The sequence below is a fragment of the Hesperophylax consimilis genome, chromosome 19 (assembly GCF_061612785.1).
Source record: "Hesperophylax consimilis isolate HC1 chromosome 19, BYU_Hcon_1.0, whole genome shotgun sequence".
NCBI lineage: Eukaryota > Metazoa > Arthropoda > Insecta > Trichoptera > Limnephilidae > Hesperophylax > Hesperophylax consimilis.
The window spans coordinates 24,327,576-24,352,165 of record NC_142854.1 but is presented as its reverse complement, the minus strand read 5'-3'; the positions used below and the strand labels follow the sequence as shown (position 1 = coordinate 24,352,165).

Sequence of the window (24,590 nt, the reverse complement as noted above, 5' to 3'; positions counted from 1 at the left end):
ATTATCTTTCTGAATAAAGATCTTTAATAAAATCGGCTTTGTCAATTTATTTGTATTTTTAATTTATATGTAGCCGTCTGACGTTTAGGCATGTCAAGACAGATGTGACAGTGTTGCCATTGTATAACGATTTAATAATATATTTCGTATCAATATCGGTTCGGGTATCGTCGGCGCAACCGTGCTCGAGATATTAATATAAAATCGTCGAAAGTTAAGTCTATCGAATAGATCCGTATTGTTAAGTTATCACTTTGATCATGCTAAACCATCGGGGCTCTCATGGCTTCATGTTAATTGTTCACGTTGGTTGAACTGTGTGTTGTGTGTTTGCAGGTTGGCCGCGGCGCAGGAGGCGGCGCAGGCAGGGGCGGCGCCTCGGGCGGCAGGTGACGCGATGGGCGGCCCGCACGCGCCCGCCGCCCCCGGGGGGCCCAGCTCGCTCTTCCTGCTGTCAGACGAGAACCCCATCCGAAGGTAATCAGACAAACAACTAACTGCTAATGCCAACAATGATTTATTTACCTGATCTGGCTTATGTACTAAAAATCACTCGTCCCTGACAAGTTTTGTCCTATGTTAAACTCCAATATTGCTCCCTTGAGGTAATTTTCTCTCGAAAAGGGTGATACAGATATATCCAAACATTATTATTATTTGTAGAATCTAGTCCAAACTACATTGCACTCTGTTGAGCTCGATCGCTTCATTGGCGAACATTGGAAATTCTTTCATCCAGATGATCCATGGCAATTGTCGTCAACCCAGCGAATTCTATATATCAGCATATTAGCCCTGCAGATATTAGTTTATAATCATTAAAGACAATATAAGCGACTATCAAACGAAAAATTGTAACAGAAAAATCTGAAATTGCATCCAGCCAAATGAAAATATTGTTCATAGTTCTTAATCGAAGTGTGATAGACTTTAATATGACCAAAGATGATAGCGTCGGACTAGCTCAGTGGTAGAGCAAAGCCCTGGTAAAGCTGAGATCTTAGGTGCATTCCAAGATAAGACCGAATCTTTTATCTGTTTCAAATTTTTGTTTGAGAGTCGCTAATATTGTCTTCAGTAATTAAATATTACAATTTGTGGTTTTACTCATTAAGTTATTCGAAAAAAAGAAAATATTAGTTTATTGACCTCCTCATATCATTATGTACCTTTTTCTTTGGTCCAGACTGCAATCTTTTTTGATTTGATGTGTTGGTGTTACAGTGAGCTGTGTGTGTTTGCAGGTATACGCGGTTCATAATAGAGTGGCCGCCGTTCGAGTACGCCGTGCTGTTGACCATCATCGCCAACTGCGTGGTGCTCGCGTTAGAGGAGCATCTGCCGCACGGCGACAAGACCATCCTGGCACAGAAGCTGGTCAGTACCTACCCACTTAATACTGGTGATATTTATACATAAAATAATAAACAACCCATTAAAAAAATACTTTTCAAACAAAATTATATACAACTAGCTGACGTGTACTTGGCGTCGCTGGGGGTTATCTTTATGAGATAGACATATACCGTTACTGACTTTAATATAGGCCTTTTTAACTATCCCGCAGCCAAGTGGGGGAGTAGATAGTACCCAAAATTACTATTCTCTTTATATTAGCTTAAATAATTGACATATCATTTTAGTATTTCTTCGCAAACACATAAGTTACCATTAATTTACAATAGTTTAATATTAAGACAGACGCATATAGCGACTTTATCGAAAGACAAGGACATTCTCGGACATAATACAAGAACATGCAACGAAATTAGGCTACCAAAAATAACAAAACCAATACAAAAAATAGTTCACTATACAAAAGAATTCAATATTATAATGCGCTGCCGGAAACCATAAAGTTTGCACCAATTTATATTTTCAAGCTGGATTGTAAGAGCTATATTAATCAAAAGAAAATGTAACAACTATTAAAAATGTCGTAATGTATGTATGTCTATTATAAAAAATACAAATTTGTTAGAAATGGCTAAAATAAATAAACACCTCCATGCTGATTGAGTCCTTGGCTTGTTTATGTCATCCATTCAGGGTCGGCCCTAAACGACGCCTGGTGCCAGTAAAAGCCTTAAGAGCTCTGGGTTAGGTGTTAGGTTTTATCAGCGCCTTGTCTTCTGGGTTTCTTGGCGCCTTGATGAGTCGGCGCCTGGAGCGGACTGCTTTGAAAAACTGCTTGCAAATGCTCCTGCACAGGACCGACCTTGTGTTCATGCTTGGCAGGGGGGTATAAAAAGGGGAGGGGGATTTAGGGGGGTTTGAGCTCCCCTCCCATCGGCCTCAGTATTTCACTGGAAAAAAATAGAACCTACTCATAAAATACATTCCTGGAAAATACAATAATATTATTTGTATCTAACTTTTTTAGCAATGTGAAGTAAATAATAAGTTGCAGTTGTATTGATTTGAGCTTAATTAATTATTTACAATTTCCGATAATTATTAAAACATGTTCCTACATTAATTTTGTTGAAATGAAATATTGTTTTTGGTAAAAGTGAGTATTAAGAATGTGTCTAAATAGTAAATATTTAACTTTAAAAATGTAAAACAGAGGGGCGGGCATCCCCTATCCCCATGAGAATGCTATAGCTACGCCCCTGAATTGCTTCGCATACATTCAAAATTAATATTTGAAGATCCGGTCATTACTTTGGATTTTGTCTTTAGGTGTTGAGAAGACCCAAAACGCATAAAGCATACCTAATTACTGAAGGAATTGACGAAATCCACAAAAAACACATTCATTTTTACATGGACGACGGGGCCAAGCTTTTTAATTCTTGGTGTCTGGTACTTAACGGTTACACAAAAAAATTAACTTGAAAACATTTTTTTCCAATCTCCGTAGAAATTTGACACCAGTGAGAGATTCGGAATTTTCATTCCAAATACTTTGTGTAATTATATTTTCCCAGTATGGATATTTTTGATAAAAAAAATACAGATAATAATCGGTTCCTCAGAAGAGTAATATCGGGAGCTCCAGTGACAATAAAATCACCGGGATAAAGTACCTAACCGCGACACGAACATCGTCCATCACTACACGCCAATGACAGAGCGGGAAACATGCAATGTTTTTCAGAGATGTGATACCTGAAATGGGTTGTCACTGCAGTTCCAGTTACCGGAGACCGATAGGAATCGGTTCTTTATCCATTTACTATAGGAAACGGTCCAACAAATGGGTGGTTGCTAGAGAAATTGGAGAAAAAGGAACCGACTCTTCAATATTTTAATAATCACCGGTTATTTTTGGAACCGATAAATAATGAAATCGACAGTTTCAGTGACAGCAAAGGAACCGGTTCCTTGTAGCCGGGACTCGAATATCGATCGACCATCTCTAATGTTTTTGTTATTTGTTTATTGCAAAATGTCAAATTTAATTGCATTTAGTTTAGTGTATATAAATTACCCTACTTTATCTTCAAGCAAAATGATATGAGATACCTACCTAATTGTTGTGTTTTTAATCCAGTTTTGGTTTATTTATGCAGTTGGGGTTGTAATTATTTTTACATTTAAGTTTTATAATGTGTTAATCGCACTTATAATTGTTAATCGAATTATTAATAATTAATGAAAAATCTTCTAATAGTTACTCAGTATCATAATACTGTCGTATATATTTCAGAATCAACATTGTTTTGTAGAAGGAATATATCCGACCAAATATTCTTATTTAAAATCATCAATAAAGCTGTTGACAATGACTACACACAACATTCATTTTTCAAAAGAACATGCATGCGTCATGACTTTAACTTTAAAGTATCGAGCAACCAGGCAAAATATATTATTCTGCAATAATAATTCCGGGACCAATGCGGGGATCACACGAGGACAATACAGAAGACAATACAAGACAGTGTCCTGTCCCTGCTCTGTGACCGCGCAGAGCAGGACAATTTAACAATTCTACCGTAGTTCAAACGCAGAATGCTGTCAAAATGGATACACGAAGACGCGCATTGCGAACGAGTTCACGAAAAATATTATCTTTCTATTGGTCTTTTATATCAAGATGTATTTTAGTGTTCCATTTACGCGACATTTTAGTTGAAATACGAGATCTGAGTGCCGAGAGCAAAGCTCACGGAGTCCTGGCTATTGTCCTGCAGTCTTGTCAAAACGCGTCTACACGCGGACATCGCAGCCATGCGCGGCTTTGGGGGTAAGACCCTATCCTGTGGAGATATCTTGCCCGTCTATCTCTGGGACAGTGTCTTAGTTAGATGTCCTGTCTTTCAAACTACTATTCACACTAGGACAGTGGTTCCGGAGCTGGGACAAAACAGTATTGTACAGTCCTCATGTGATCGCTGCAAAACTACTACATACATGCAACTTCATAAACTTGAAGGAACAAATTCACCTTGAATATCGACATATTTAATATAAGTTAACAGAGATACTTGATTGATGTTTTTATTGCATTTATTTTTATATACTCCTTATTATTCAGTTCAATTTACGTCCTCAGGTAAATTTACTAAATGCAAACAAGAAAAATTTCAAACAAAGGGTTAATTACGTACCGTTATGTGTAACATTTTAAAGTTATTTTTCTCATTTTCATTTTGTTTACTTTGTTATTTTCTATGCTTTAATTTTAAATTATCCGTATATATTTTTAATCTGTTTCTTTTTTCTCCGTCAATTGCACTGTCAATAATAATAATAACTTCACTGGTTTATGCAACCGAGTTAACTAGCGAAGAATCGTTCATGAACGAACGGCAGAATTGAGCTAGATCTTTCGATAAGCCGAATTCGTACGACTCCCGATAAACTGTGCCACGGTTCAAATGAACGGTTACTCTTTTTCATCAGGAGATATTTAAAAAAAATAGGGCCATTAAAATTTTCCAACGATCAATTGTTATTACATACTCAGAGACGTGAACTGCATCTGACGGTCTGACATCTGGACCTGAACACATATACAGGGTTTTCCAATAAGAGGTGTTATTTTGAATAGCCCGCTATTTCGGTAGATGTTATTTTTGAAGCTGTCATTTTTTGACATTTGACAAGTAGAAACTACGCCATTACGATACACGCTTCAACAACGCATTGAAATTATTAAAATTCACTTGAGTGAATCAAATGCAAATCATCTTGAGTGATGAGGCCCATTTCCACCTCTGGGCCTATTTCCTACAATAACTCTGGGGCTCGGAAAACCCAAGAGTTATTGTTGAAAAGCCTCTCTATCCTCAACGTGTGACTGTTTGTTGCAGTTTATGGTCCGGCGGAGTCATTGGACCTTACTTCGAAAATGAGGCTGGAGCAACAGTTACGGTGAATGGATCGCTATCGAGAGATGATTAATGATTTTTTATGGCCGGAATTGGATGGTATTGAACTGGACAACGTTTGCTTTCAACAAGACGTCGCTACGTGCCACACAAGCAACGAAACCATTGATCTTTTACGATTGAATATCAAAATAACACCTCTTATTGGAAAACCCTGTACTTACACATAACTAATTACCTAGCATCTTATTTTTCTCGTGGCACTTGGCGTCATACTGGCACCAGAGATCATACGATCATATGCTTGGGAAGCTGGGAGTCATATCGGGCGAGCACAGTATGCTCAATGCTCGTATGCTCTGAACTCACAGTTTCCGTTCAATTGAGTCGATTCTTTGAGCCGAATGTAAATATTCAGCTGGTACCGTGGCTACCGCTCTTAATAAAATGAGCCATGAACCCATCGCTACTGTAAACATGTAATTTGTTATTCAAATAAAAAGAAATGTATTTTATAATTAATATTATATCGTATTTTTGCGAAACCTGCTTGTTCTTTTAAACTAATTCTGTGTGTTTTAATTTGTAGGAAAAAACGGAAGTCTACTTCTTAGGAATATTTTGCGTAGAAGCATCACTCAAGATTTTAGCATTAGGATTTGTTCTGCACCGGGGGTCCTACCTCAGGAATATCTGGAACATTATGGACTTCTTTGTGGTGGTCACAGGGTGAGTCATATTTCCTACATAAATACTTGGCGCTTATTCCAATGATGATTCATTTCTTTTAGGTTTAAACCTGCAGCAGCAAATATTCCTTTATCTGTTTTTAATTAATACATTGACAGACATTTGCTGGATAAAGGCAGAAAACAGAGGTTTAATGTGTTTTGTGAAGTCGATGAAAACCAATGTTAACCCTTCGCGGAGACGGCTTACATATAGTTCCTGTGAGCACTTAGGCCATAGGCCCATGGTGCTATCTCCCATTTTACCTCAATCCTTTAACAGTCACCCAGTCCCTTTTATAAAGTTCACCAGGGTTGTCATTGGATATTTGGCTGTCTTCTGGTTCCACAATGTGTCTTCCCAGGTCTCATCTGTCCTCTCCACTCCCCTTTGGTTCCCTGAAGGCCCAACAAGGGAAGAATTCACGGAGGTGGCCTCATCTCTCTTCTCGACCCCTCCTTACACTAAACCTTAAGTGTGACGCTATCAAGTATAGAAGTATTCGCATTGTTACACGAATAGACAAGTTACATACTACTGCAAAACTACCATCATAAGCAAAAAGGTAGCTGCAAATTTTCAATCGTCACATTCTGATGTACTTTTTTATTATAATAGGTTGATAACATAGACATATGAATATTAGTAGACCTGCCCTAAGTGATTAAAAGCGTATTATCCCCACTCCCCATACCGGTTCCATTGGAGCCGGCTGTGCTCGCTGGCCTCAAGTGAAATTTGAAAATGTGACGTCATCATTCTTGTGCGAACTATGGTCGAGGCATCATCGGTTCATTTTACGAAACAACACGGCAAAATGTTGACTTGTACTATGAAAACTTGTAAAAATAGATGTGAAAAAGAGAATAAACCCAATTGTCGTATTACATTCCATATATAAGCATTATTTTACTTTATTTTAAGCATATTCACATCGTATAATATGAATCAGTTGTTACTATCACATCGAGAAACGTCTGGACGCGAAACACAAAGCTGGTTGGTTGCTGGGAAGTAAATTATGAACATTTATAAAAGTGTCTTAACTAAATACTTAAACGAAATATTCGACTCTGAAAATAGAACCGAATTTTTTTGCCGAATTTGGACTTCGCAAATTTGTTCATAACGTGGCGAGTAATTTGCGCTCCCATATAAAAATGTCTATTCATTCAAAAGCAGATTTTACTTTTAAGAAGTAAATGGTGATATTATAATGCGAGATGCCTATTTACTGTCAGATTGATTTATTGACGAATCACAGTCAGCTTCACTCCCTTCGTTCTTCAACAGTTGATTTTACCCCTCGCCATTATCTTCTCGTCTATTAATTCCTATGTCTGTGGTTGATAACCATGAAAGTCTCATATATCAGAATGTGACCATTGAAAATTTCCAGCTGCCTTTTTGCTTATGTCGGTAGAATACATAACTTGATCTGGTAAAATTTCAGAATCGCTGGATACTCTTATTACAAATAAAACAAATCAATGTAACGAGAAAATTTTTGAGGCGGGTATGGGTACCGTCACCTCGGAGACCATTCATTTGATAACCAACACCTCTGCCATAGGTCACCCCGACTGGTTCGCTACGTTTGGTGACTTATCAGGGGTGCCCAGGTTCATGGGGAGAGGATTGTTTAGGTCTTGACGGCGGATGCTTCTGTCCACCTGCTGTGTGGCAGGTAGATTTGTAGAGACTAGTTGTGGGAGATTTTTACCTCTCCGGCAGGATTATCTTGATCCATCACCGTGCATCGCAATCCTCTGATTCCTACTCACCCCTCCTACCTTTTCCCTTCCGAGATCTTTCTCTCCTTCCCTTCCTTAAAAAAACCCTCCAAACAGCATATTCAAAGATGACACAGGGGAAATTATTTTCCTGAAAGTACTGTGTGGAGTTAAAGTAAAAAAAAAAAAACATGTCCGAAATTGTCAAAACCGATTGACAAAAATGGAACCATTTCCAGTTGAATCAATTTGTTATTTCAGATAAATATTTATACGCCTGTCCAGCTACTCTGAATTATTACCTTTGCCTTTCCCATACGCTGTGTTGTATTGCGTCAAGTTGCCTGACGTAAGACGTCTATGTACGTTGTGTCATATCACATCTCCTCTAAAACAACTTCAATAGATATATGAGTCGTGTAATTTCTATACCTGCTATATCAACTTTCATTGATTTGGAGAAAACCGCAAAAAACTTTCACATCTCTAGCGTACATAAGTAATTGTATTACAATTTTTTATATAATGAATTGGAGTAATACAATTTCGAAAAGCATTTATTTTTCTATATAAGGCTAGCAATAATTAAGTAATTTCGATAAATAAAATGGATAAAGGGGATTTTGATACTCACTTCGTGATATAGAGGCTTTTGAAAGTCAACTGAGCCGACATGGCGGGTTTAGAAACACACGCGTAGATCATTTTGGCACACGAGCGTGGCGTCAGAGCGGCGGCCATATTGTATTTTGGCAAAATAACTGCTTGTGATTGGTTGAATCCGATATAGCGCGTTTTGATAGTAACTTTCTGTGTGATATAGCGGATTTGGTTTCTCACTCGCAGTTTTAACATGGTTTTTGGTCATGATAAGGAGGGTTTTGAAACTCAATTTTAGGCTCCTCTTGTTGCTCGCAAAAATGTGAACAAGATGTCATACTCAGATCATTTTGTCAAAAAATCGGATATAGCGGGTATAGAAATTATAGGATTCATATCTGTGAATGTGTTAAATGTCTCCATATCAAAATTGCTGTTCTTTGACCCGAAACCATTTTTTCAAAATAAAAAAAGTTAAAGCTTCAATTTTACACTTAAAATAACATTGGTAATTAATTTTAAGTGCTTAAAGACTGCATTCCAATGGTTTTTACCTTCCTGATATTTTGTTGCTTGATCGTTTTTCATTGTTCGTCATTGATAAGAAGAAATCTGTATTGTCAACTGCCTCTTCATACATTGGAGGTGTAAATTATAATGGCTTTTGTATTGAAATAGTCTAAGTGTGTCTTTGTTAATGATAAGGTCTATGACAATATTTGTATTGAAATAGTCTAATTGTGTCTTTGTTAATGATAAGGTCTATGACAATATTTGTATTGAAATAGTCTAAGTGTGTCTTTGTTAATGATAAGGTCTATGACAATATTTATATTGAAATGGTCTAATTGTGTCTTTGTGATATGGTCTATGACAATATTTGTATTGAAATAGTCTAAGTGTGTCTTTGTTAATGATAAGGTCTATGACAATATTTGCCGAGACCAATGTGGACATGGATCTCCGGATGCTGAGATCTTTTCGTGTGCTGCGGCCTTTGAAATTGGTGTCCAGGATTCCAAGTAATGAACATCTTCGATTCATCGTTATCTAATTGGTTCCACTACTCCGTAGAAGATAAATTGAAATATCAATATATCTTTAACAGTCATAGAATTTGTTAACACCATAGGCTAGATGGTCGTACAAGCCTTAATAATATCGTACATTTCTTAACAAATATAGAATTTCTTAACAAACATTGAACATTCGCAATAGGCTAGTTGGTTTTATGTGTGGTTTATGCAAATCTTAATAATATTATACATTTCTTAACAAACTTAGATTTTCTTAACAAACATAGAATATGTTACAAACATTGAATTTTCGCAATAGGCTAGTTGGTTTTATGTGTGGTTTATGCAAATCTTAATAATATTATACATTTCTTAACAAACTTAGATTTTCTTAACAAACATAGAATATGTTACAAACATTGAATTTTCGCAATAGGCTAGTTGGTTTTATGTGTGGTTTATGCAAATCTTAATAATATTATATATTTCTTAACAAACTTAGATTTTCTTAACAAACATAGAATATATAAACAAACATAGAATATGTAAACAAACATAGAATATATATTAAAAAACATTGAAATTATGCAATAGGCTAGTTGTTTTTATGTGTGGTTTATACAAATCTCAATAATATTATATGTTTCTTAACAAACATAGATTTTCTTAACTCAATATACTAGATTTATGTGTGGTTGATATACGACTTAAAAATACTGTACTTTTCTTAACAATCATACAATTTCCTCAATAGGCTTACTAATAAATGTGTTTAAAACTTTATACAACTGACAAACAACCATTTATCAGACATGAATTGCTGTTAGGAAATGTGTCAAATTTAAAACACATTTATTTGTAAGGCCCTAGATGTTTTATACAAACTTTAATAATATCATACATTTCTTAACGAACATAGAATTTCTTAACGCAATAGGCTTGTGTGTGGTTGATTGTGTAAGACTTAAAAATACTGTATTTTTCTTAACAATCATAGAATTTGTGCAATATGCTAGATGTTTTATGCAAACCTTAACAATTTTATACATTTCTTAACGAACATAGTATCTCTTAATGCAATAGGCTAGATGATTTTATGTGTTGGTGATATATAATATTATACATTCTTAACAACCATAGATTTTCTTAACGTTTCAGGGTAGAGGTATGTGGGTTTATGTGCGATTTTTACAATCCTTAATAATATTGTACATTTCTTAACGAACATAGAATTTTTTATTAACGCAATAGGCTAGATGGTTCTAACTGTGGTTTACATAAGCCTTATTAATATCGTTCGTGTCTTAACAAACATAGAATTTCTTAATAATATCGTATCAAATAGGCTATACGTATTTTAATATTGTGGTTGATATTTGAAAATCGTGTTTTGTCCTCCTTATATACTTAACAAAATCATCGACAATATAGTTACGTTAGAGGTTTGGTATACGTAATTTAAACGACAGTGATCTAACGTGATTATTTTTTGGGTTATTACGCTGTGCTGCGCTTCTTCGTTAGAGTGTCCATCATCAGGGCAGACGATAAACCGCAATACTACATAATAACCCAAAAATTATTCTCAATGATAGTTAGCTAGTTATCTAAGGCCCAGTTGTTTCACAGAAATTCAAATCACCATTCAGCGACATTTTGTTTTTTTGACTTTTGAAAGGTTTCTGTTAGACGTTAATTCTAGATGCGTTTTAGCTTTCCATCAAATTGTAAAAAGCTGACAAGCTTAACAATATGATAGTTGTCCTCTTTTGCTGATCACAATTGTTCAAAAGCTGACTTAGAATCGGCATTTGACCGGGAAATCTTTCAACTCACAAAAATACAAAATGGCGTCATTGAATGACTTTGTGAATGAAAAACAACTGGGCATAAGTATGAGTGTTCGTTTTCATAGACTTTATTACTCATCGTATTTTTAACTGTCAAACAATTCTCATGGATATTTCTTTAATATGGTCTGTTTACAATGTTAAATTCGTTTGAATTTGAATGCAAAAATGGTGTGTACGAGTGTGGATTAAGGCGATGCCATACATAGTAATGCAAAATCATGTGTTTTTGGTTTGAAAATTTGCTCGCCTAGAAATTTTTCAGATGCTTTAATTAAATACTGCGAGTAGAATACATCTTGGCCTTTGAAATAATCGAGTGTTTTTTATATAAGTCTTTTCATAAGCCCACAAAAAAATAATGTATAAGGCCTATTAAAACTGCTTTAAAGTTCAAAATCTCCTACTTACGAACCCATTTTCGGTTATGATTTTATTGTATAATGTGGCAAATTAAATTATTTATAAAATGATCGAAAAAAAATTGAATATTTATGCCTGAACATCCACAAAATAAAATAAAAGGCACTTTTTGGCCATGTTTTTTTCTTGCATAAATCAAAACAGCCGGATGGTGTTAAGCGAAAATTTAAACCTTATCGCCATCTACGTAAGGGTTGTTATTGATAGCGGCTCAATTTAAAATATTACACAACGTAGTGCATCGCCTTAATTTAAAAGACGCCAAAGAAACTGCCGGTATCAAGGAGAAAAAAAGGTATATATTATGTTAAAATATTTAAACGTGTTGTAGGTATTATTAGTAGTAAGCAACATATATTTACATAAGTTTAAAAACTGATCATAGAAAGTTATTTCAACATTAGAAGTGATTATTTTAGCTGGTAATATTGTTGACTACTCAACTAATTGACCATCACAACGTTACTCCGGGGCAGAAAGTACGGACCACCGAAAAACTCGGTCTTGGCACACACTCCTAACTTCAGTCACATTCATACATTGTCTAGTACATTTGGGAAGTATGTTTACGAGAGATGGAATGTCTGATTGTGCTGAAATTATGCGAAGAAGCGATGCTAGCAGTCCACAATTGAGTGCTGTTATCTACCCTGATGTATGGCAGTGACGCAATGAACTGGATAAGGAAAAATGAAAGTAAATTGAATGCTATAAAAATGGATTCCCTTAGGCATATGTGTGATAACATCATGTATGATTGTGTGAGAAGTGTAGAGATTAGCAAAGAATGCAAGACTGATGCAAGCGTAGTTAGTAAGATTGAGAAAGGGGAGCTTAGATGGTTTGGGCATGTAGAGCGAATGAGCAAAGAAAGGGGTGCAATGAGAATAATATGTGATGCAAATGTAAATGGTAAAAGAAATCAAGGACGTCCGGGGAGGATAATGAATAATCAAATGAATGAAATATTTGAGTCTGGCCACGCCGAGAGTCAGAATAACAGAATAGTATGTATAAATGTGAATGAAGTAAGAAGTGTGTATGTAGACTGAGATTTTTGGCTGTTCGTCCTCTCTGTCTAAAACTGCGGCGAAACGGCGTGATGGTTAGTTAGTTTAGTTTCTCCAGTGCAACGAAGGGTCAGTAGTCATAATTTAAATTAATTAGTACAGCTCAAATAGGATATGTACTTAAAACATTTATGTGTGATTTCCTTAGGCCAGTTATACATACAACTTAGTCTCTAAGAGCAACATCAAATGCTGGTTTGATTCATTGCAATCTCATTAAATCAACTAGTGGTTTAATGCAATCTTTACTTTTTACAATCTTAATCCCTTAATTAACCAATGATATTTAAGTAGTTTCCAGCGGTTACATATCGAGGGCTTAAAGTCAAAAAATGTTACCTACAAAAAACATACAAATAATAATTCTAGGTCTTAAAGTCAAATAACTTTATCTACAAAAAAACATACCAATAATTCTAGAGCTTAAAGTCAAATAAAGTTATCTACGAAAAAACATTCCAATACTAATTATTATTGTAGATAAAGTTTTTTGATTTTAGGCCCTCAAATTATTGGTGTTTTTCTATAATACATTTAACGTTTTTTTACTTTAAGAGGAGTGGCTATGCTGTTTTTTTCATACACAACTTAAATTTAGATTTAAGGCCAAATTACCTAACCAAACTAAAAAAATAATTTATTTATCAATAATATAGCAAATATTTAATAATTTTTTAATGTTCTTTTATAGATAACGTTGTTTGACTTTAAGCCCTCAGTATATGGCAAGACATAGATAATAGAAACGAGGGATATAGGCCATTGATTGTTCCTATAATTTTGAATAGTTGTATTAATACTAACCTACCTTTTTCTAGATATTTAGAAGGTGTGTTCCTGTCGGCAGATTTACTTTTTGTCTTAATTAATTGAATTATATTTGTTTAGATTTTATTGTCGTAATATGTATAAAATAGTCAATTCTGTTTTTACATGATTTTGATAATATAACAAGGTCATCAAAATGTTATAAAAATATCCTTTTCCCATGCAAAAACAGAATTACCACTAATTTAGAAAAAAATTTACATTTTACAAAATTTAAAATGCAAAACTCTTAATTATATAATGAAAATGTTGGTGGCATTGATATTTGGTAAAGGTTGGAAAGGTAAGGTATTTAACTGCCTCTTCGTGGTCTAAAAAGGGTTTATCAGCAGGATTTTAACCTGAAATTCCTGAACATGCTATTACTATACTAGTATAACAATATCTAATACAACTGTATCAAATATTTAATTCAGTGCTACCACTAAATAACAATATCTAATACAGCTGTGCTGTATATTGAATTCAGTGCTATCACTAAATTACTATGTATATCTAATACAGCTTTATTGAATATTAAATTCAGTGCTATCGCTAAATAACAATATCTAATACAGTTGTGTTGAATATTGAATTCAGTGCTATCACTAAATTACCATATCTAATATTGTTGTATTGAATATTTAATTCAGTGTTGTCACTAAATAACAATATCTAATACAGCTGTATCGAATATTTAATTCAGCGCCATCACAAAATAACAATATCTAATACAGCTGTGCTGTATATTGAATTCCGTGCTATCACTAAATTACCATATCTAATACTGTTGTATCGAATATTTAATTCAGTGCTATCACTAAATAACAATATCTAATACAGCTGTATCTAATATTTAATTCAGTGTAATCGCTAAATTACCATATCTAATACAGCTGTATCGAATACTTAATTCAGTGCTATCACTAAATAACAATATCTAATACAGCTGTATCTAATATTTAATTCAGTGTAATCGCTAAATAACAATATCTAATACAGCTGAATTGAATATTGATCTCAGTGCCAGTTACTCCTTCGGGTACGTGCTGATACACCCTGCATAATAGGTGTTAATATCAACTGTTATTCCTTACAACTATCAATGCTCCACCATTGCTGTGAGACCGCTAGTGACCCTCGTAGTGTAATAAGGGTGGTAGATTTAAGCTAGAATTAGCAGTATGGGTGTGTTGCTTGTAGGTTCGTAACCCAGTTCCCGCAGGATGGGCCCGAGGTGGACCTCCGCACCCTGCGTGCCATCAGGGTGCTGCGCCCCCTCAAGCTGGTGTCGGGGATCCCCAGTGAGTATGGGGGGCATCTACACTTAACAAATATTCATAAAATAGGACCTAAGCAATAGAAAAATTATAAAAATGTGTGTTTAGTATATTTACAGAGATATTGAAATAATTATAGACATGTCAAATCAGTTGACAGCATCGAACAGAAAGAGTTAAAAACATTTTTAACTTCCTTACATTTGTTTTTAAGGTATAAAAAATTTAATCAAAAAAGTATATATAAGAAATAATAACCTAACCTAACCTAAATTATACTTTTATCACACTCTGTTTTATCTGGTAATCTTTTTTGTATGGAGCATCATTCATCTCAAATACTAATTTTGTTTCTGTGTCTGTCTGTGATTGTCTCTGGTTCTATGAACTAAGATTTGCTTTGAATTTTCTTGTCATTTTCAAAAATTGATCCCATCCTATTTTATGACCTAAACTAGGTGCAGCACTTATTTTTTCTGGCTTGATTTAAGTTATATGTAACTGCACATGACATTTTTTCACGCTCAACTCAAATTTTTATTTTTCTGTGCTTAGGACCTATTTTCCTACAGGTTTTAAATTATTATGCGTTTTATGGCAAGTTTTCCACAAAGAAAACCTTCAACTCCAACAAACTCCTTTTCAGACATTTACTATTTCAGACAATCTTAATTTTAGACAACCTCAGAAATTCATTCAGAATACACTTGCCAGTAGAGTAAAAGGTAATGGGTTCGAATCCCGAATTGTTTACCTGTTCGGACTTTGTGAATCCGGACTCTCTGTAAAAATTAAAAATGATATTTTAATATCCGAGTCTTTCTGGGAATCTAAGTATGTATTATTATTCACAAAGTAAAATGTGTTTTTTTTTTCTCTTAGAAATATAGATTTAAGCAATTTGAGTATTATATTAGCCACAATATACAGATAAACATTTTCTAATACAGTATGTAATTCAGTAGACTAGGTATTCTTTAAAAAAATCTTAGATTTTTTTGGCATACACACTTAGTTAGAAAATGTGTGCTCATATAAAAGTAATTATTTATTGCTATTTCAATATATATATACAATACTTTTTCCAATTCAATTTTTGTCCTCTATGAAATATGAACTCAAATAAATTAACTGTTACATAAAATATTGAACCTTGGCAATTTCTATCTAATTTAGCTGTATTGGATGTTGAACTCAATGCTGCCATCAATTTACAATATCTAACACTGCTATATCAAAAAATATTGATTTCGATACTGCCACTAAAATTACAAAATCCAAAACAACTAATTACAATATTTAATACAGCTGCATTGAATATTGAACTCAGCATAATAACATTAAAATAATAACAGTTATATAAAATAACAATATCTAATACAGTTGTGTTGAATTTTGAAATCATTGCTATCACTACATTACAATATCTAAATAGAGTTTTAACGAATATTTAATTTATTGCTATCACTAAATAACAATGTCTAATACAGCTGTATAATATTTACTTCACCGCTTTCACAAAATTACCATATTGATTCCGGCGCTATCAGTTAATTACAATATTGAATTCAGTTTTATTGCTAAATTACAATAACTAATACGACTGTATCAATTATTGAAAGCAGTGCTATCACCAAATAACAATATTTAATACAGTTGTGTTAAATATTGCATTAAATATTTGCACTAAAATTACAACATCTAATACATCAGTATTGAATACAGTGCTATCACTAAATAACTTAATAAATATTTACTTCAGTACTATCAATAAATTACAATAGCTAATACATCTGTTTCGAATGGTGCTATCCCTAGATAACAATATCTAATACAGCTGTATCAAATATATTGATTTTAGTTCTATCACTAAATAACAGTATCTAAATCAAGAATGCCACAAAAATGTAACACAAATTCTAACACAATGTTTGTGTCTGACGTACGGCTAGGTTTGCAAGTGGTGCTCAAGTCCATCATCAAGGCCATGGCCCCCCTGCTGCAGATCGGCCTGTTGGTGCTGTTCGCCATCGTCATTTTCGCCATAATAGGGCTGGAATTTTACGTGGGCGCTCTGCACCGGACATGCTACGAAGTAGAAAATAGACGTGAGTACTGATTCTATGTCGTTATCTTCATCGTAACACTAATCAACAGCTATCTATCTAACTAACTAACCATCATGCTATTTCCAATAGGGGACGTACAATCAAACAACTCGGTCTTGGCACACACTACTTGCCTCTTTCATATTCATACATACTCTTCTGTTATTCCGACTCTTGATATGGCCCGACCCGAGTACCTGGTTCACTTGACCGTGTTGTGTCTTCCTTGGGCGTGCCCGACTTCCATCCATATTCGTGTCTTGAATCCACCTCACGTTCTTCGTACACAGAGATGCTTACAAGTTATGTGTCTGTGACTCAACCATAAGTAGCCTACCGATATGCTACTCTTTAAATTTGATAATTTTTTCAAGTGCAGTCGTGGAATCAATACGTTGTCTAGTGACTCTAGCGACGAAGACATTAATATTGTTCTTCTTTATACTTTAAATCTTATAAAACGATTTTGGGTTCACCACAAATTTGGCATAAATTGTAGGGCATTAATCCTCATCCATCAATCACATCAATCCTCGTCTTCTCCGCTAAATCCTTTCTAATGCATTCCGGTAAATTATAGTTGTATAAACATGAATATTTTCCCACCTCCAGAACGGATTTAACATTCAAATTATGTTCAGACATCATTTCTATCAAACGCGCCAACACTGTCATTATCGTGCAACTGACATCAAACCCGTGGTCAACGCGTCGCGTCATGTACGAACACTAGCAAAATAGTATGACGGATACTCACAAGTGGCGCATACACTATGCGCACAAAACTCGAGTTGCTTGGAATTATCCCTCTATATGAACGGTCTAAGACTCCTTTATTCAGTCATTCGCTCTGCATATCCACATCATCTAAGCTTCCCTTTCTCAATCTTACATGCATTTTTTTTACAAATGAGTTTGGGATTAGTAATAAGTTTATGCAATTATGGTAAATTAAAGTAGCTGCACTCCGAAAGGTATGTTATTTATTTATCAATCCCCAAGCACACGCAATTAAAAAATATATACATATGTTGCGATAGTTTGAACAAGCGCAGTAAACATGATATTAGATTTTCCGATGCGAATGTTTTTATAAAAAGTTATTTAGGCCATCGTCTCATGGGTCGACAGGGAATCGACATAAACCGAGTGCCAAGTCCCACATCGGACTGCGCTGCAGATCATTACCTTACTTTAGAGAACTTGCTTTTCTGTGCAGGGGGTCTTAGAGCACTCGATTCCATATCGACCCATGAGACGAAGGCTTTGGTTTCATAGTTGAAAATTCATCATGGTGACATCCATCCATTATACGGTATTGTTTTTTTGTCTCAAGTATGTCCTACAATTGAATTTGGGAGCCACCTCTGGGCTAGAGTCCCAAAATACTTGGTAAACCTACTTGTTTCTGTGCAAAGGAGGGTGGTCCCCCTGATTGACAATCTGTTATCAACAGACCGATTGCCATCTGTAATGCAAAAACGCAATGAAGGCATACTGAGTCTGTTCGACAGGTATTTTAATGGATTTAGCTGTATTGATCCCTTTTGCACCGGTACATTTACGCAAAACTCGACGGATATGAGCAGAACATTTGACATTGGCTACATGAGAATGGGTTGTTTCTCCGTCTCATTTTTCAAGACCCGCATTAATAAATCCCTTTCTACAGCCCCTACCTTAACGCTGCCCAACCGGATGGCGATATAGTTCCCCTGTGTTTACACGCAAAATTTGAAATCTTTATTGTACAAAATAAAATAAATTTATGTATTTCTAATGTGTTTAATGGTGAATTCCAGATAAAATATTTAAAGAAGGCGATGGTCAGACGCCGTGCAACGGTGACGATGAGTCGCTGGCGCCATCCGGTGCGCACACGTGCAGCGTGAACGTGTCCACGTGCCGAGACGACTGGGAGGGGCCCAACTTTGGGATAACCTCCTTCGACAACATCGGATACGCCATGCTCACCGTCTTCCAGTGCATCACCATGGAGGGCTGGACCAATATACTATACTGGGTGAGTGTCTCACATTACTCTTGTATAACACAAATTCTCACTATAATCCTCCAAAATCTCCTCGTATCTTTTTTTTTTGAAGTGAAACTTCTTTAGGCGCGTAATGGATTTCGGAGTAAAACCGAGTCAGGATCGACACGAAAATGCGGGTACCCCCACCACCGCTCACCGTTCACTGTCCCTCTCTCACCATATGCGCTTGTTGAGGTGGGGGAGCCGCTCACGAACGTTCTCTCTCTTCTCTTCTTTCCTCTCTCTCAGACACCAGCGAACTGCGCCACGCCAAGCATCAGCTGCTTGGTTAGTATACTGCGTCGTGAGTGTAATACGAGTGAAATACGTAATTGATTGTGGTTCATACGGTTTGGTACAGAATTTCAGTGTTAAAAATGAGTAGTGACGAGATATTTAATTGTAATATTGTTATTTATGTAATATTGTATACTTGTGAATAAATTGAAAATTTTTGGAACTATACATTAATCGAACGTCATTCATCTATAAGAAAATATTAGAAAAAGCAAATCCATGCTGCGTCGTTGAATTATTTAACCTCTAATTTTCAAACTAACCTAAGAGAGAAAATAGAGATGATGAAATGAAAATAGAGAGAGAGGAATACTAGAAGTTTCACTTCTGTCTTGCGTAGGCTTGACACACCCATTTTTTTTTTTTTTTTTAAGTCGGAGGCGGTTTACTTACGTTGCCCGCGAGCACTTAGGCCATAGGCCCATTGTACTATCTCCCATTTTACCTCATTCCCTTGCCAGTAACCCGGTCCCTTTTATGAAGTTCACCAGGGCTGTCATTGGATATGTGGCGATGTCTTCTGGTTCCACACTGTGTCTTCCCAGGTATCTGAGCCTTATTCCCAGCAGAGCGGGACATTGGCACCATAGGTGAATTGGAGTCTCTTCCTCCTCTTCACATTTCCTAGTTGGTGTTTTCCACTCCCAACAGTTGCATGTGTCTCCTGAGATGGCAGTGTCCCGTTAATAGTCCTACCAGTTCCCTCAGTGAGTTTCTGTCCATATCGATTAGTTGCCTGGTTCGGTTAGGGTCCGGTCTGTTTATGAGTACTTTAGATTGCCTCATTCCGGGTGCCTTCTTCCATTCCTTCTAGTGTTGGGATTTGACCCACCTCTTGATATGTAGTTTGGTGTGGCAAGCTGCTACTCCTCCTCGTATCTTGGTACCCATCATAGAGGGGCGACCCGGAGTCAGTGTCTCACCTCACATGCTTACTTACCGTAATATCCTAAAAAGACGCTCCACACAACATCAATTATTTTCCTCAGGGCCTCCCTGTGGGGTTAATGTTAAAATAAATAAGATAATAACCTATAGATGGCGTTAACATATCATTCGAACTTCCTGCTAATTAAGATATCAGTCTATTAAAGTGTCTGGCAAACTGTGTGATGCGGCAAGAAGTACCAAAACTATTAATTTAATTAATTAAAAATATCTTCAATTTGAAATAAATTCAATGTCTACCTATTCAAATACATATATTTGTCACATTCGTACATTGTGGTCGACGCGACGCAGGGATACAGTGACCCTGGTTTATGCTGCGTAGTGAGTTTGAGTGAAATAATTTCTTTCTCCGATGCTGAAAACATGGGTTATAATTTTCTTCACGAGGGCAATTGGTGGCTGGAAGTAGCATTTCTCAATGATCTTTTTGAGAAGTTAATAACATTTTAAATTTAAGCATGCAACGAGCAAGCGAAAATATCATTACAAATACTGTTAAAATAGAATAAATAATGTGATGTGTTGATGTTTGTGTTCAATTTTTTTTTTAATATTAACTCCACACAGGAGGCCCTGAAGAAAATAATTTCCCTCAGGGCCTATGTCATCTTTGGTGATGCTGTGAGGAGGGTCTTTTTGTGGAGAGGAAGGAGTGAACATGGGTCTTGAAGAGTCCCATGTTGTAGGAGGGAGGAAACACAGAGGCTGGCAGTTCGTTCCACAGCCGAGCTGTTGAACTTAAGAACAAATCGTAGAAGCGACCCGTTCTCATGTGACAAATGTCAACCGTGTACAAATGTTGGGCGCGCGTTTGGCGTGTATCCCGACTACGCACCGGTGCCGAAGGGATCAATGACGCTAGTTCCTCAGAGCATCTTCCATTGTAATACCGATAGAACAAGGACAGCATACCTACCTGACGCCTGTGCTCTTAAAGATTGCAGTCCGTTTGTTAAGATTGGGGAATCTATCAAACGGACCGCCCGTTTTTGCACAGAGTCAAGGGTTTTTTTCAGGTATTTAGGGGCTCAAGACCAGAGATGGCTGCCAAATTCGACAGTAGGGCGCACTTGCGATTTGTACAGGGTCAGCAGTTGTGTACTATTAAAGTATCTGCGGGCCCTGTACAGTAATAACACAGGTCTGCATATTGACATTTTTGATTTTTTTTTTAAATGGTAATGGTTGAATTATATGTATTTTGGAATGCTGAATTCGAGAATGCCATCCATTTTGACCCATCACGTAAGGATTTTCTGCAAAGTGGAAATTAAAATATAGGCAAAACCCGCCCTACACTACTTCTGTAGGGAATGTTCAAAAGAAAAATTCATAAAATTATACAAACTTAATTAATTTTAAGTCATAATATATTTTATTTACATCATATGCAATTATAAATCTTTATAAAATATGCTTTTTTTAGTTTGGAAGCTTCGTTTTGTGCTTTTTCGTTTGTGGGACGTTATATTTTCCCTATGCAGCATCCAGCAGTAGTCGCCCATCATATTTATATCCCATCAACCTTGATACCTTCTCTCCATTTCCTTGATATCTTGGTGAAACCTCTCACCTTGCTTCTCACTAACTGCACCAAGATTTTAAATCTCGGATCAGGTCATTTAATTCAGCTTGAGAAAATAAGGAAGTTGAGTCCATTTTTTTAATTTTTTTTTATCAATGTTCGCATTCAAACTTAAATACTGGTATTTTTTTTTTTTTTTTTAAAGTTTGTTTTCATAATTAAATTAATTCTCAAAGTTTAAATTTTATTAAGCCCGCCAAAACGAGCGGAATCCGAGCGGTAAGAGGCGGGGTGTGGTGTGACGTCATTAGAACTGTGAAAACCACGACGCTCAAGCATTTTGTATGGAAAATTTTTTAATTCTTCAACAAGGAATTCCAGTAATTTTTTTACCAATGTTAACCGTCTATTAGAATTGATGTTATTAAAAAAAAAGAAAATTGATTAAGATTTCATGGTTAAATTAATATTTTAAGTTAGAATATTTGCTTTTCCCGCCCAGTACGGTACTTGTACGGTATTGCCGTCGCTACTTGTTGACGTTTCACGCGCTAATTCAGGACCACCGCGCAGAAAAGTAAAGACCAAAAGTAAAATAACGGTTTACAGCCCAGTTCACTGTGAGACCTTTCTGGGCGGCCGGCGGCCTGAAGTGTATCACATGCTATGTGACATGTATAATAATAAAAACTTCTAAGTTATGCAATAAACAACATATTATTATAAAGCACTATACGAATATGTATCTTTAGAAATCCATTTCATATAATAATAACAACAAATACGTACATATATTTGACAAACCCAAATAAACCTTTGGCCTATACACCTCTCTCATCTAAACCGACCATCTCTCATGTAATAGAAAGAGATGCACCATAGGTGATCCGTTGAACGTACAAGTCACGACACATGTGACGTCAGAATTCTTTCGACCAATCGTGGAGCGTATACAGTCTATTGCTATTGAATGCTTTTTCAAGAACGTTTAACTAATTCTAAGAATAATAATATAGAAATATATTTATATTTTTAGAATCGATATTGTTTTATCTACATGAACATATTTTTTATAAGTCAAAATATTTTTCACTCAACTTCCTTATTGTTGAGGTCCACTGGAGTCGCCTACTTGAAACTTGTCACTAGAACTTTCTTCTGATTCACTTTCTGATGATGGAAAATCGTCCAGGCTTTGGGGTTCTTGTGGTGTAGGAATGCCAGGTCCGTGAAGGACTGGGCGGAGTGCTGAATCCATGTTTGGGTAGCGAATTTGTTTTTTATTTTTGGTATTATACCCTTGCACATTGCACGAACAAAAGTAGCAGTCATCGCTGTGGTTTCGAGGCTCTCTCCCAATATATATGATTCAAAGCTGACTAATTTTATCGTCATGAGTTACTAAATGTTTTGTTTCAGTCTATAAAACTTAATATTATCTTATAATAAGTTGTAAATAATAAAAAATATATATTTCCGCAATAAACCCCGTTTTGCGACTTAAGATAGGCAATCCCACAGTATTTTGCGTTTTGCGGAAAAACCTTACGTGATGGAATTTTTTTGATAATTTTCCCGAATTCAGCAACCAAAAATACATGGGAATTACCTCTTATTTCAAAGAAAAAAAAAACGTTGCAGACCTGCGTAATTGGTCTTATTATGTTAAATAATGTGATGTGTTTATGTTTGTGTTCAATTTAACGAGACACCGTGGGTAACAATTGATCTTATTATGTTTCAGATGAACGACTCAATGGGCAGTATGTTTAACTGGATGTACTTTGTGCCTCTCATAGTGTTGGGATCCTTTTTTATGCTCAACCTAGTTCTCGGAGTCCTTAGCGGGTAAGTTCTCAAACTCTGCCATATTCACGGCATTCTCCTATATATTGCCAATTGATCGAATTAATCGAATTAACGAAATTAATTGAGACGCTGTCAGAATTTAAAAAAAAAATTGAACCCTTCTGGCCAATTTGTTCGCTTTTGGGATCAACTCATATGGTCTTATAAAAATCGTTGTATCTCCCTCACTATCATGATTTAAATGGTGTTTGAAAGAGAAAACACCACGCTTTATATTCAAATCTAGAAGTTAACTACAGAAAAATTTAAATATGTACTTTTATGAAACCAAAGATTCCAAACGCAATTTGAAAAAAATTATGAATTTTTTCATTAATTAGTTTTATATGAAACGATAAAAAAGTTAGGTGACGATAACATTTTTAATACATTTATCTAAAAAAATGGCTCACGTTTTAAGCATTTTATTGGACAAATGTATTGTAAACATTGTTGTCATTTCATACAATATTTTATAAAAAATTCACTAAATTTCATACATTTTTCTTAACCCTTAAATGCATGATTTATTAATTTTACTGGAAAAAAAAATATTTTGTAGATATTTACATGCAAGGAAATATAAAGAATTTATTTTTTTTGTAATTTTTTAATGATATTTGATTAAAAAAAAATTATTGCTGATTTTCAACACCATGTATTTAATAAAAAATAATATGAACAATTTACGTATGAAAAAAAAATATAAAACCTAAAAAAATTTCTCAAAACTAAGGAAATATAAAGAATTTATTTTTTTTGTAATTTTTTAATGATATTTGATTAAAAAAAAATTATTGCTGATTTTCAACACCATGTATTTAATAAAAAATAATATGAACAATTTACGTATGAAAAAAAAATATAAAACCTAAAAAAATTTCTCAAAACTAATAAGTGTACCGGAAAAATACGAGTTATTACATATAAGTATTGTATTATTGTATCTACTTACCTAAGAAAATCAAAATAATAACAGCCCAACAAAACTGTAATTCTAACTTCCAACCAATTTTCGAGAATCTTCACTTTGTTA

The 24,590-nt window shown here is 35.2% G+C and overlaps 1 protein-coding gene across 1 annotated transcript in view; it reads left to right on the top strand.

Annotated features, from left to right (window-relative positions):
• Positions 1-24,590, top strand: part of LOC149415033 (voltage-dependent calcium channel type A subunit alpha-1-like) — a 260,436-nt gene that overhangs the window by 105,033 nt on the left and 130,813 nt on the right. The window contains exons 2-8 of the mRNA XM_089642980.1: positions 337-477; positions 1,245-1,377; positions 5,872-6,011; positions 14,714-14,814; positions 16,743-16,898; positions 18,701-18,921; positions 23,451-23,554. Coding sequence (XP_089499106.1) covers positions 337-477; positions 1,245-1,377; positions 5,872-6,011; positions 14,714-14,814; positions 16,743-16,898; positions 18,701-18,921; positions 23,451-23,554 — 996 coding nt within the window. The remainder of the gene's footprint in view (positions 1-336; positions 478-1,244; positions 1,378-5,871; positions 6,012-14,713; positions 14,815-16,742; positions 16,899-18,700; positions 18,922-23,450; positions 23,555-24,590) is intronic.